Consider the following 13,468-nt stretch of genomic DNA (forward strand, 5'->3'; position numbering starts at 1 on the left):
CACTGCTCTCGTGGAATAAGCTCTAACTCCTAAGGGCGAAGCAAGACCGCGCGCCTCATAGGCTAAAGATATAGTCTCCACCAGCCAATGCTTTGTGACAGCATGGCCTCTATTTTGTGTCCTAACAGACAAGCTGGTCGGACTCACGCCATGGAGCTGTTCGATCAACATAAGTCTTCAGCGCTCTGACAGGGCAAAGACTCAGATCTCCTGACCCCGCCTCTGCAGGGGGTAAAGCCTCCAAGACCACTTGTTGAAAGTGAAAAGGGTTCGAAGCGACCTAGGGACATAATTAGGCCTCTGTCGCAGCAATACTTTCACAAAGCCTGGTGCAAAATCCATGCACGAGGGCGAAACAGAAAAAGCCTGTAAATCCTCAACTCTCTTGAGGGAGGATAAAGCCACAAGAAGAACTGTCTTTAGTCAGGATTCTATCCGGTATAGTTTCAAAGGGCTCAAACGGATGCCCTGATAAACCTTTCAACACAATGGATGAATCCCATGAAGGAACTCGCACAGGGCGGAAAGGCCTCAGCCGTCGCGCATCTTGTATAAAACGAGAGACCAGCGGATGACGGCCCACTTAAGCACCATCTATATATACGTGGTTAGCTGAAATGACTGGCACGTAAACTTTCAGAGTGACTGGCGTTACTCCATCAGAGAAACGGTCTTGAAGGAACTCCAGTACTGAAGCCACTGGGCAGTAAACCGGATCCAATTATGAATTCCACACCAGGTCGTAAACAGTTTCCATTTGAAAGCATATAAGCGTCTTGTAGAAGCTGCCTTAGAATTCATTATAGTCTCTGTGGTTTCAACAGAAAGACCGGGACATATTAACTCACTCCGCTCAGAGGCCACACCCACAGCTTCCATAGATCTGGCCTTGGTGCCAAATCATTCCCTGTGCTTGCGATAGTAAGTCCTGTCTGAGGGGAATCTCCATGGAGAGCCCGCTAACAGACTGACCAGGTCCGCAAACCACGACTGTGTGGGCCACCACGGAGCCACCAGCAGCAGCTGCTCCACTCTGTCCAGCCGTATCCTGGATAACACCGCTGGAATAGACGAATCGGGGGGGAAAGCATACAAGTTGGTTCTGGGCCAATTGTGAGCTAACGCATCCAAGCCTAGGGGCGATGGAGGCCATAGGGAGAACCACAGCGGGCAATGCGTAGTCATGGTCAACGCAAATAAGTCCACTCTTGCTTCTCCAAATATTTGCCATAAAAAGGCTCACCGTTTTGGGGTGCAACCTCCATTCCCCCTGCTCCAGAGTCTGGATAGCAAAACCACTCCGAAGTTCAAACGTCCGGGGACATGAACCGCTCGGATCGACAGAAATCTGTTCTGAGACCAAAGAAGAATATTTCTTGCCAGCCTGCACAGAGGGTGAGAGCGTAATCCTCCTTGATGATTCAGATACGACACAACCGCTATGTTGTCTGACCTGAGTAGTACATGACGGCCGATCAGCAGATTCGAGAAATACTGGAGAGCTAGAAAAACCACCAGTAATTCCAACCTGTTTATATGCCAACTGCGTTGTGTCGCCGTCCATACTCTGTGAGCTGAGCGCCCTTGACAAACAGCTCCCCAACCGGTCAAAGACGCGTCCGTCGTGACAGTCTCTCGGGAAGCACAAATCCCCACCCGAACTCCAGCTAGAAGAAATTCGGTTGACATCCATTGTCTCATTGACATAACACACCTCCGTGTCACCGAAATCGTCCGATGCGGAAGACAACGGGGTGAAATGTTCTGGCTTGTCGTCCACCACTGAAAAGGGCGCATATGAAGTAAGCCCAGGCGGATTACAGGGGATGCCACTGCCATGACCTAAAAGTCTGAGGCACAAACTCACCGTCACTGTGCGACCCACTTTGAAGTGACGCACGCATGACGGGAGAGACTGAGCGCGCGGGAGAGATAGTCTTGCGGTCATCGCGCGAGAGTCCAAGTTTATTCCAGAAGGTTATCCGCTGAGAGGGAATTAAAACACTCTTCTATAGATTTGTGCATAAGCCCAGGCTGTTTAGATGATTCAGCACAAGATCCCGATAGGAGTGCGCTTGAGAAGCGATTGTGCTTAACACCAGCCAATCGTCCAGGCAATTCAATACATGAGCGCCCTGGAGCCGCAACAGGGCCAGAACTGCGTCCATGCGAAAATACTCGATGAGCCAAGGCTAAGCCGAAAGAAGAACACAGTATTGATACGCTTTGCCCTCTAAAGCGAATCTGAGAGGGGTCTACTTTTATAGCCCACAGAGATGCTCCTGCCGTAGCACCACGATTTGGTTAACAACCATGGGAGATTTCCACGGCAAAAAGGCAGGCCTTTCTGAACTGAATGGTGTATCCGTAAAGAATTGTGCGTAACATCCATAGTGAAAATGCCGGGCAAGCGCTACCCTGCGGCCCATAAAACGTATTGGTTTCCAAGCCTCCGCCTGCAGCGTTCCCACATGCATTAACGTCCGAGCACGGAAAGCTCACAGCGTCCGTAAGCAAGGAAAGCGCATGTGTAAAAGTCACTACGTTTCGTTGTGTCTAATCCTGAAGCGTATCCACGGCAGAATTAAATCCAACAAAATGAACATCGGGTCACGCCGCTAGCGTGATTACAGCAGCTGTGTGAGCAGTCATAAACAGGCTGTCTAGTCAGCCTCTTGTGCCGTCCCTCAAACTCTGAAGGCTGGATTGTGCAGAGTGTCTGAGGCGGGGCTCAAGTGATAGCTCGATCCAATGATGCTGCGAGACAGTCAGTGTTAGAGCGTGGGGACTGCAGTGAGAGGGTTGGATGTGCATTAGCGGTCCAACAGCGCTCTCTAATGGAGGGCACAGTCCCTGGCGAACAGGAAGGGAAGCGTATGCGTCAAAGTCGCTGCGTTTCGTTGTGTATAATCCTGAAGCGTATCCACGGCAGGATTTAATCCAACAAGATAAACATCGCGCCACGCCGCTAGCGATAACGCGGCAGCTGTGTGAGCCGTCATAAACTGGCCGTCTTTGTCAGCCTCTTGTGCCGTCCCTCAAACTCTGAAGGCTGGATTGTGCAGAGTGTCTGAGGGGGCGCTCAAATGATAGCTCAATCCAATGATGCTTGAGGTGCCTTTGCTGTGAGACAGTCAATGTTAGAGAGTGGGGATTGAGGACGAGAGGCTTTTGCCGTCCAACTCAGGTTTTTGTAATGTCGGCGAGATTAGCCAAGGTGGCGCTCGATCGTTAACATCCCCGTCATAGAACGGTTCACTGCTCAGGCAGTATGTTTGGTAGCACTTAGCGCCAAATCTGTTGCCCCCGCACCTTTTTCACAGCCTCCGGTTGTAATATCTTTCTAGTTAAGAACCACCATAAGTGAAGTAAATTTGCCGAGATTAGACGTGACTCGACACGCCTTCGACGAGACTTTAGGCCGCGGCCGAGTTCGGCGCGATCCGTTCGGCTAGAGAGTTCGTCCACAGCGGCATCGCTGTATAACAGCAGTCCGCCATGTCAGCAATGGTGGCGAAACCCACGGCATTCGTGACGTGCGCTGATTAAGGCTGCTTCCAGGACCTCGAAACCTCTTGGTGGAGGTCCGTGAAGAAGGGTAGCGGCTCACGGGGGGGATAGTTTATCCACCACGCGGGTAACCACATTCAACAGCTCACTGAGGAAGGGGAGGTGCGTTTCTCCTGTCCGCTCGGAGGGAGAGAACCGCATGCGCCGGCCAGAGCCTACTCTGAGTCCGAAGCCGCGGTGGACAAACATAGTTTGTAAAAGCAAATCTGCTGATTAACATGCTCGAGTGGGGGAGAGCGAGCAAAGTGGAAAAACTCAAGTGCATCACTGTCTTCATAGTCAAAGCCGCACAAATCGCCCCAAACCACCACCTCGTGCGGCGCCTCGGCGACCGCAGAAGCGTAACGGTGGGGGTTAGATGCGAGGCGACCTATAGAAAATACACTCCAGAGCGCACATTTTTTTTTTTTTTTTTTTTTACTGTAGCCGTAGGCTATCACGAAGAGAACATGTAGAGAGGGTGCTAAGGCCTAAAAAAAAAAAAAGTTTGGTTCCGGTTGGTTGTCAGTTGAGGTCATTGGTCGGTAGGGATTTATTTTATTTTTTTTATTTTTTATTTTTTTTCTCCAGTGGCAGTTTTACACACACACACACACACGCGCGCGCTGATTTTAAATGTGTGTACCGGTACTTTTACGACAGTGATTCTGTATTCCCGTTTAAAGTCTGTTGTTGCCATAGACACGCAAAACGCACACACACACACAAAAAGCCTTCACGGGAGTTTGACAGGCGATCTCATAGTAGATTAACATGGAGGATTTGAACTTGAAAAACGGAGTGTACAGACATCTTTTTGTAGTCAAACAACATTCTTTGTTATGTTCATTTATGTGGTTTTTTGATTTTGATGCTATAAATTAACTAGAAGCAAGAGACGATCAGTTAGTTTTAACTGATGATCTAACTTACAGCGATCTGTTCGACACATTCAAGAGCCACAAAACGGTATTTATTGTTTACATTTCTTTAAAAAATGACCACATTTGAAAGGTGAAATAACCAAATGAGACTTTGTTTCATATTAAAAGTAAGCTGGTAATGTTAATGTCCTGTCTGTCAGCATGTTGTCAGTGCCCTCTCTGTTCCGCGATATATTGTTGACTCCCCCCCCCGGTGTTTCTTTTAATGTTACGATTTCCAAACCTTAAGTTATAGCTCACTTTAGGAATTGACAGTTAAAGGGTTTTGATGCAATACTTAATGGTTTTTAACGGATTACTTAAGTGTAAAACAGCATTTAAAAGGAAACTGTAATTTAATTAACGATGTGTGAAAGACCGTTCTTCCCCAGTCTCATAAAATAAATTTGGGTCGCACATAAATTGACAGGGTCGGTCGGAAACCGGAACCAAACAATTTTTTTTTTAGGCCTAACGAACCTCTCATGAGTGCCTCCTCGTGATAAACCCATTATACGGCTCTTACCTTTCGTTGACTCATCACGTCCGCGAAGAGGAGTTGAACACTGCTCGAAGAAAAAAACGCTGAGAACGCGAGATGGTTTCCTTAGGGAACAGATGATTCAATTTCCTGAAGGAATGAAATCTGAGCGAAATTGGCGGGATGGTATAGGGCTTCAGACATTCGTCACACCGAGGGGTGTTCCCATACGGTGACGTCACCGCAGCATCGAAGTGACCTATGAAAGGGAACAATGTTACAATTACTAAACTAGTAACCGGACGTGCCGTATCGGTTTAGCGGAAGTCGGATGACAAAATGCGGAAATGCGAAGTATTAAAAGTGGGCAGGCGGAATAAGGTGAGTAGAGACCCTTAGTAATTTCAATAGTATTATTTTTGTACTTCGTAATGTCATTGCAGTGACAATATTGCCGTGAAATGTAACACAAAGACAGTACTCTTCAATGCAGGATGACAAAAGATTTATTTGCAAACATGCTTTACAAACATTACGCGTTAAAACAAGTCTTAAAATAAAAGTCAACAATCAAATTAAAAAGGTAGCTTTGTGGCGGAATGTCACATATGCTTTTGAAATCTATTCAAATTTTTGAGCACTGAACTATAACGCATGTTTTGTGCAGTCATTTCATGTACAACTTTTCACTACAGAGGTGTTACATTTGCATCTTCTTCTTGGGCATGCAAGGATAATTTTCAAGCTGCTAAAATACCCCAAAGGTAAAACTTAAATAACTTTAAATAAATTAAATGAACTGAATGCAAGCCTAAAGTTGTATATAAACTAAACATGACTCATTTCAGGGAGGACTAAACAACAATTAAAATAACAACAGCTAAAATATCAATTTGTAATACACTGGTTTTATATTTCTTACTATTTTTTATTTAGGTTTTGTATATTTATTGATTTACCCAGTCTCTGATCAGTAGGGTACATAAAACATCTCATGATTCTCAAGAGCATCAAGACAAACACAAACACTCATGGCCAAAATGGTAATTGTTGGTCAGAATATGCTTAAAGTATATGCATTAAAAATGATTAATTCTGCCTTTTGGAAGAAAAAAAAAAATCAATGAAGCACTTATATCCACCCCCCTTCCTTTTTAAACAATCAGAAGAAGTTGCACACATAGCATGCTTCTGAAAACATACAGTGACAATATTAACTTTCAGTGAATCAAACACAGTTATGAATCAGCTTTTGTCAAACTGTACTCGTTCAACCCTGTGTGGTAATACACACTGATACGCATAATGTACTTGTGTGTGGCCATATTTGGAAGAACAATGATCTATTCACGGTGGACATGTTGTAACAGCAGACAAGGATGATTAAATAAGGTAATTATTTTTTATGGCAGAACAGCATCTTCATCTTCTAGCACATGAACAAACACTCAACCACACCCACACACACTTACACTGGCTTAGCTAATTAGAAATCTCCACATAAAGACATGTGCTGGCATAAATGTCTCATTAAATTCAAGAGTAGGAAGCATTTAGAAGACTATGTTACTGTTGAGCTGGAAAATGCCAAATTAATGAAGACAGATTTGTCTTAGACTCACTGTAATCTTAAATGTTTGAAAGGGATAGTCCACCCAAAACTGAAAATGTTGCATAATTTACTCACAATAATGTTGGTCCAAAACTTGGAACGCAAAAGCAGAAAGCAATTCTAGTGAATAGTGATTTGATGCACAAGCACTATAAAAGTATCATAAAATATGCTTGTGTATTATTTCAACATGATGGTTTTGTGTATTCCTTCCCTTTGAATGGACTGTTAACTATAAATGCAGCTGGATCATTAATTTGAGGTCATTTCTATGAACTTTTATGGATTGAAACTATTTCAAAAAAAAAAAAAAAAAGTATAGTAGTCATACACAGGCACACAAGTTCTCATTTGCTTTCAGTATATTGAAAAGTGTGGCCTGAATATATACAAAATAGCTTTATACCATGGCTATGGATACATAGCCTTGTCACAATTGTGAACTATGAACACACAACTTAACATGGCTAAACCAGCAAGAGGAAAATTCTCTTTGTTCACTATATTAAGACAGTATAGAAAATAAAAATAAAAAAGTTTGACAGTTGATCTGGTGTATCTGTTGCTTTACTTTTACTTATTCATATTGACAGTTTCATTGTCTGTTTTTTCTATGTTTGAAATGCAATAAGTTTGGAAATGACATTTTGGGTAAAACTATCCATTTCATCCCTTGACAGGAATCATTTAGGCAAGAGCTCAACTCTTAAAACTCAATAAAAAAGTAAAAATATAACATCTAAGTAAATGCACTACATGAGTACACATTGAGTACACAAAGCAAAAAATCCCATAAACCTCTTTTGCTTGTGCAGTGCACTGCACATCTCATTATGCATGCCTCCTCCTTATCATCATTAAATGTCAAACCATCGGTGGGCTAAAATAGTTATGAAGTTCAGGGAACACAGATGGCATATTACAGTAATCGTAACAGATATGCTTATGTAAGTGCTCGGAGTGGAGAGAAACACTGCAACATATAGTGATATATATCATCATTTGCTATGGCTTAATTTCTCTATTCCAATAACAGGAAATAACAAACAAAAAAACTGAAGCACCAACATATTCTCTTTACAACTATCTTATGAATATATAAATAAATGCAATTATATTTTTTCCATTTAGAGGTGAAACATCAAATGGATTTTACTATGTTACTTAATATATACAGACATGTTATGCAATAATGTACAATTCTTTACATTGTAGAAGCATTCATTCTTTTCTGTTTGGTTCTATTTTTCAAGTGCTCAGAAAGTAAAGCTTGCCGTTCAGCATAACAGCTGCACATACTGTAACATTATTTAAGCTGCTGCTTAAGAAGTTGAAACTATTTGTGGCACTGCCTTTGATGACGTTCTTACTGGGTTTATCATCTCCCTCTTTTAAAATCGACCCTATATGCAAAAAGCATGACAGTACATCTTTAAATACTGCCTTTCAAATAAGCCCTAACTAACAGTCCTCCCAAAGTGTCCTATAGTTGCAAAGTGTTTAACAGTAGCAGCATGACAGCAAGGCACAGGACGAATGTGCTGTCCACCAAATCCATTTCTAAACTACTTTAAAGCTGCTTGGTCTTAGTCTATCTGATTGCCAGATTATATTCTTGTGCTTTCAGGAGTTTGGTGAGCAGGCTTGTAGCAGGTGTAATTGGGAAATCTTGATGCAATAGGCTGCGCACGTCTATTTGATTCACAGTGTAATAGGGAGAATCTCATTCCCCTACAGAGTCTAGGAAAATGGAGGTTCGGAGACCCAACGGCATCCATTTTGGAAGTGTTGCATGATGACTCATCAACTTTGCGCACTATTTCCTCCTCACTGAGGCAGGAAACCTGAGTTTATCGCTGTGTATTGTATATTATTATCCTGTGTTTGACGTGTGTTTTTGAAGCACTCAGAATTTTAGTTTCGCCTGTGCTACAGTTGGCGCATGTGTTCTGCTGCAGCTTGTCTATAGGCCGGAAAATGGTATTTGATCACGTTATGGAAATCTATCACAAATATTACTGCTCTTATGCTTTACATACTGTATTAAGACAGGGTCAATGAGGTCTACTGCAGCAATGCAAGAACGTGGCTATGGAAGCATGAGCTGTTTATAGTGCTGTAATACAGATCTGTGTTGATGTGACTGTAAGCACATCTCTGTTGCCTTTGGAGGAAGAGCAGTGAGGGTAAAAGTCGCAGAGCCTCTCAGTCCCGCAGCAGTGCTTCTTTCCAGTTAAAGCTGTGATTGGGCCCATGGGTGAGGGGCAGGATGGGTGGATCCACAAGCTGCCAAACGCCTGTCTCACCCATCTCCTCACATGCACAAAAGCCTAAGTAAGGTATCTGAGAGAGAGACAGAAAAAATGGAAGGAAAGAGATTATCTACAGTAGTTTGTATATATCAATTATCATATATAACATAAAAGACAAAATAAATGTATATATAACTACTACACAGAAATATGGGGTCGGTTAGATTTTTTTAATGTTTTAAAACATTAATCACCTTGTGCTCATCAAGGCTGCATTTATTTAGTCAGAAAAGATTATTAATATTTGTATTCATGTAATGGAAAAGCTGAATTTTCAGTAGTCATTACTCCAGTCTTCAGTGTCACATGATCCTTCAGAAAACATTCTAATATGCTCATTTGCTGCTCAAGAAATTTTCTAATATCTATGAGATTTTTGGAGATCAGAGATCTGATCCCAAAAGTATTTATACAAATAAAAAATATAGAAAAAAATATTTGGAAAAGATGCATAAGAGATCTGACCTTTCTGACCACTTGCACAAAGTCTTTAGCGTTCTGTGGGGTCAGTCCCTGTATCTGCCTCGTACAAGCCTCCAGAGAGGAAGCATGGGCCACAATCAGCACTGTATTTCCTATTGGACACCACATTGGAAAGACGGTAAACATAATAGCCGGTTTCACAAACGGGGTTTAACTAAAGCCAGGGCTAGACCTTAGTTAAATTAAGATATTTAAGCAACTTTTACAAAAATGCCTTAGAAGAAAACATTACAGGTGTGCATACTGACACAGAACAATGACACTGACATATTTTAAAATATGTCAGAGCAAGATATTTTCAGTTAAGACCGCTCAAACATGCATTTAGTCTGGCTTAAGCCTTGACTGTGAGACCGGGGGGAAATCAGTAAAGATTTAGACCAAATAAAAAAATCTAATGTACCATCACTCATGACCTACCCAGATTATTGCACTCTGACAGTATTTCACGTGTCACTTGGAAGCTGCGACTGATGTATGTTTCATAGGACTCAGACACGGCCAGTTTACTGACAGGAATATGAGGTCTAGATGGAAACAATTCATCATTGGAAACAATTTGTTTCATTGCAAGAAGATAATTGTGAAATCAAAAGGAGACAAAATCTAAAACATAAACAACAAATAATGCTATCATTCAGAAACATCACGGCCAAAAAGTTTAGAAAGAAGCATGTATAGTTCATTGAACGTCTTGTCAAATACCTGTATGTTGTATCCACACTAAGGTTTGCAGCTGCTAGATCTGCAGGAGGAATCCAGGCAGGTAATGAGGTTCCCGACACCCATTTAGTCCACTCAAACAACCCGGGCTCAACTCTGATTTTAGTCTTCCCATCCTTTTGAAGCCCTGAGAAACACAATCCATAACAGAGAAAGTGACACATGGGAAGAGATCGATTTAGGGGTGTAAATGGGCATGGCTAATGCAGTAAAAACTGATTTGTGAATGAACGGAAGAAAGATGAAAGAGCAAAGGAGGTGCTGTTCTACCTTTGAGGATATTATGAGCTGTTTGCACGCAGCGCAGAGATGGAGAACAGTATACAAAGTCTACTACTGTTTGACTTTCCAGGAGAGCCTCCCCTGTAAAACAAATTACACGTACAGTAAACACATGCTAGTGTCAATAGCAGAAATTACACACTTCATATTTATAGGGGTCCTATTATGCTTTTTCACTTTTTGAATTTTAGTCAGTTTGTAATGTGTATGTTTGGGCATAAAAAAGATCTATAAAGTTACAAATCTCAAAGTCCACTCCAAAGGGAGAATCTTTTCAAGAACTACAACGAACTCTCGTTTGGACTACTGCGTTGGTTCCGGGGTTTGTGATGTCACAAAATGGCCCATTAGAATATCATCATATATCAAATAAAGGTGCGTTCACGGCATATCTTAATTATCGTAATTATTAGATACCAACTTGTAAAAAGCGTTCAAGTCCTCATAGAACTCGTAATTACAACTTGTGAATTGGGAGTTTTCACTTGTACTATGTGACCGCTGCACCCCCTGACCCCCGCAGGCTCTGTTTATGTGTTGATAGTGTTACCATAGAAAAACATATTTCCGAGTCCGAGGATGTGAACAGCTCCGAGCAGAACATCACGTGCTGTCATCTCGAAATTGCGGTAATTACGATACGGCATGAACGCAGCATAATTCCCGCCTACGGAAATTCGAATGGTTGGGGGTTGGGGATGGGCAAGGTCAGGGTTAGCAGTGTTAATTTCGTTAACGAAGACGACGCTGAAAAATATTTGTTAACGAACATTTTTTATGTGACTAAGACGAGACGTTGACGAGCTAAAAATAATATCTGATGACGAAATTATGACGAAATTTATGCCGCATTTTCGTTAACTAGACGAGGCTGGACTATAATGTTATTTGAGGACTACTGGACATTCAAAATGCATCCTATAGGCGATTGTCTTTCAAAATGTGCGTCCCTGTCATTGGATTGCGATCGGATAAGGGCTGTTCGCATATCTATTCTCAGTGTGGCAGCCGCAGTGGATGGATAGGATAATAAAACCTGAACTAGAAAAAAAAAACATTTTGGAGAAAGTCCCTAAAATGTTTTCATCAAAAATTATAATTTCTTTATTACTGAAGAAAGAAAGAGATGAACATCTTTGATGACAAGGGGTTGAGTACATTATCTGTAAATTTTTGTTCTGGAAGTGAACTACTCCTTTAACAGTGGTGAGGGACTAACCGACTAGGTGAGCCTGTGTGGATCCAAACACAGTGATAGGACAGTCCTTATCATAGTCCCTGTACCCCCCACTCCTTGCTGGGACACTCGTTGGCATATTAAGGTTTGATCGCACATACCGACCTGTTAAAGACAGAGCAAATATACACAAATGTACACACATCAGGAAATTAAACATTCTCACACATTTTGGCCAATACATTCCCATGACTTTTTTATTTGCTGGATACAGTTACTTCATTTTTCAATTTTAAAACTTGCTGATAAATCCAGATTTGTCCCGGTCATGGGAACAACTACAAAGATGTTAAAGAACTAATTTGGAAAGTTGAGCTCAGACCTTTGGCATCAAAGCACTGAGTGATCCAGTGTTTCCCAAACACTACATCCATTCTCTCACCATGGCGACACACAAATAACGTTCTTTTAGGCAAACGAGACTGATTGGGTCGTAGGATCTAAAAAATAAATACAAACAGTTGAATAAAACATAAATTAAAAAAAACGTACATTCTGTCCCATCAACACAAGACTCCCTCTCTATAGTTCTACCTGCATAGGTTGACATATAACACTCAGACTGGGGGGATCCACTGGCATGGGGTCATCAAGGAGACGACCGTCCAAGTGTGGGTCAAGAAAAATCCCACCCATTGCACCCTTGACATTGGCTGGTGGGGTTCCATTAAGGAAAGAAAAAGACCTAAGATAAGAAGCAAAGAGATGAGATGTTGCTCAATGCTTTTAGTTCTAATATACTGTCAGCACAGCCTCATGAATCTTTTGTAACCTTACAAATGTCTCTATTTTCACTTTTGAGCAATTGAATGCATCGGTGCTAAATAAAAGCAGTAATATCTTAAAAACCAGCAGCTTTAGCCACTTTGTGACATATCTTACCCATGATAGACCCAAGTGTCACACTCATCTGCTCTGTTGACATAGTTTTCTGGCAGTAGCCCAGATAACCCTGTGCTCATCGAGGTCCCGTAGACCCAGCCCTCACTGGCAGTGGCCTGTTCTATAGGCGACATGAAGATGAAGTCACTGGGAACCAGCTCCAGTTCATCGTCATTCTGAGGCAGATAAGGGTACATCACCCGCAGGGTCTTAAAACAGAGAGAGAGACTGTTAATAAGCCACAAAAGTCAGTATATACGCAGTATAAACTTATTAGTAATCTTTCAGCTGCAAAGAGCATTGTAATTAAATATATTCAGTAATCCATAGTAGCTCCCAAAGATTAATACTTAATTCTAAGTGGATTAATACTAAGTGTATCCATCTTAATTACCACGTTAATTATAATTAGTAAATTATTTAAATGGCCACAGATGAATCAATGTAGTTTAGACTTCAGATGACAAATATATTTGGTTATTAAATGATGATAAATGATATAAGATTAATTTCTTAAAACAAAACAATATAATATTTAGGATGTTAGCTAAAGAAACAATTGATAACAACAATTTGACTACCTCGTGATTGGCAAATCGGATGTCCCGTGACAAGAGTACAGCCTGCCAATCACAGCCCAGGGTTATGTCTACACCTTTGGCAAGTTTTTCTAATGATGCTAGATGATTGGATTGGAAGTGGTAAGCCAGAGTTACATGAAGCTGCTTCTTATGGGGCTCCACATGAACATCTAGAGAGAGAGAGAAATATTTTATTTTATTTTACGTTTAATGAGCCATTTTGGCAATACAAACGCCTGTTGTCTTCAAAACTAGTAGAGCACACTAAAATTGATTTAAAAGAGGTAGGAAGGCAGCTCCAAAGACAGAAAATTAAGACTATTGCTCCACTGTGTCATCATCAGGTATAGACAAGCATGCCAATAACAAACACACACACACCTGCTTTGGAAGCCGCCTCAGT

The 13,468-nt window shown here is 41.6% G+C and overlaps 1 protein-coding gene across 1 annotated transcript in view; it reads right to left on the reverse strand.

Annotated features, from left to right (window-relative positions):
• Positions 1-5,441: 5,441 nt before the first annotated feature.
• ubash3ba (ubiquitin associated and SH3 domain containing Ba) overlaps positions 5,442-13,468 on the reverse strand; it is a 14,392-nt gene continuing 6,365 nt past the window's right edge. Inside the window, exons 3-13 of the mRNA XM_059549282.1 lie at positions 13,447-13,462; positions 13,066-13,235; positions 12,485-12,693; positions 12,137-12,287; positions 11,925-12,042; positions 11,585-11,707; positions 10,354-10,446; positions 10,066-10,210; positions 9,781-9,887; positions 9,343-9,452; positions 5,442-8,908 (exon numbers count right to left, since the gene is read on the reverse strand). Of these exons, the coding sequence (XP_059405265.1) occupies positions 8,771-8,908; positions 9,343-9,452; positions 9,781-9,887; positions 10,066-10,210; positions 10,354-10,446; positions 11,585-11,707; positions 11,925-12,042; positions 12,137-12,287; positions 12,485-12,693; positions 13,066-13,235; positions 13,447-13,462 (1,380 nt within the window). The 3' untranslated portion in view covers positions 5,442-8,770. The remainder of the gene's footprint in view (positions 8,909-9,342; positions 9,453-9,780; positions 9,888-10,065; positions 10,211-10,353; positions 10,447-11,584; positions 11,708-11,924; positions 12,043-12,136; positions 12,288-12,484; positions 12,694-13,065; positions 13,236-13,446; positions 13,463-13,468) is intronic.

This window comes from Carassius carassius, chromosome 5 (genome assembly GCF_963082965.1).
Source record: "Carassius carassius chromosome 5, fCarCar2.1, whole genome shotgun sequence".
NCBI lineage: Eukaryota > Metazoa > Chordata > Actinopteri > Cypriniformes > Cyprinidae > Carassius > Carassius carassius.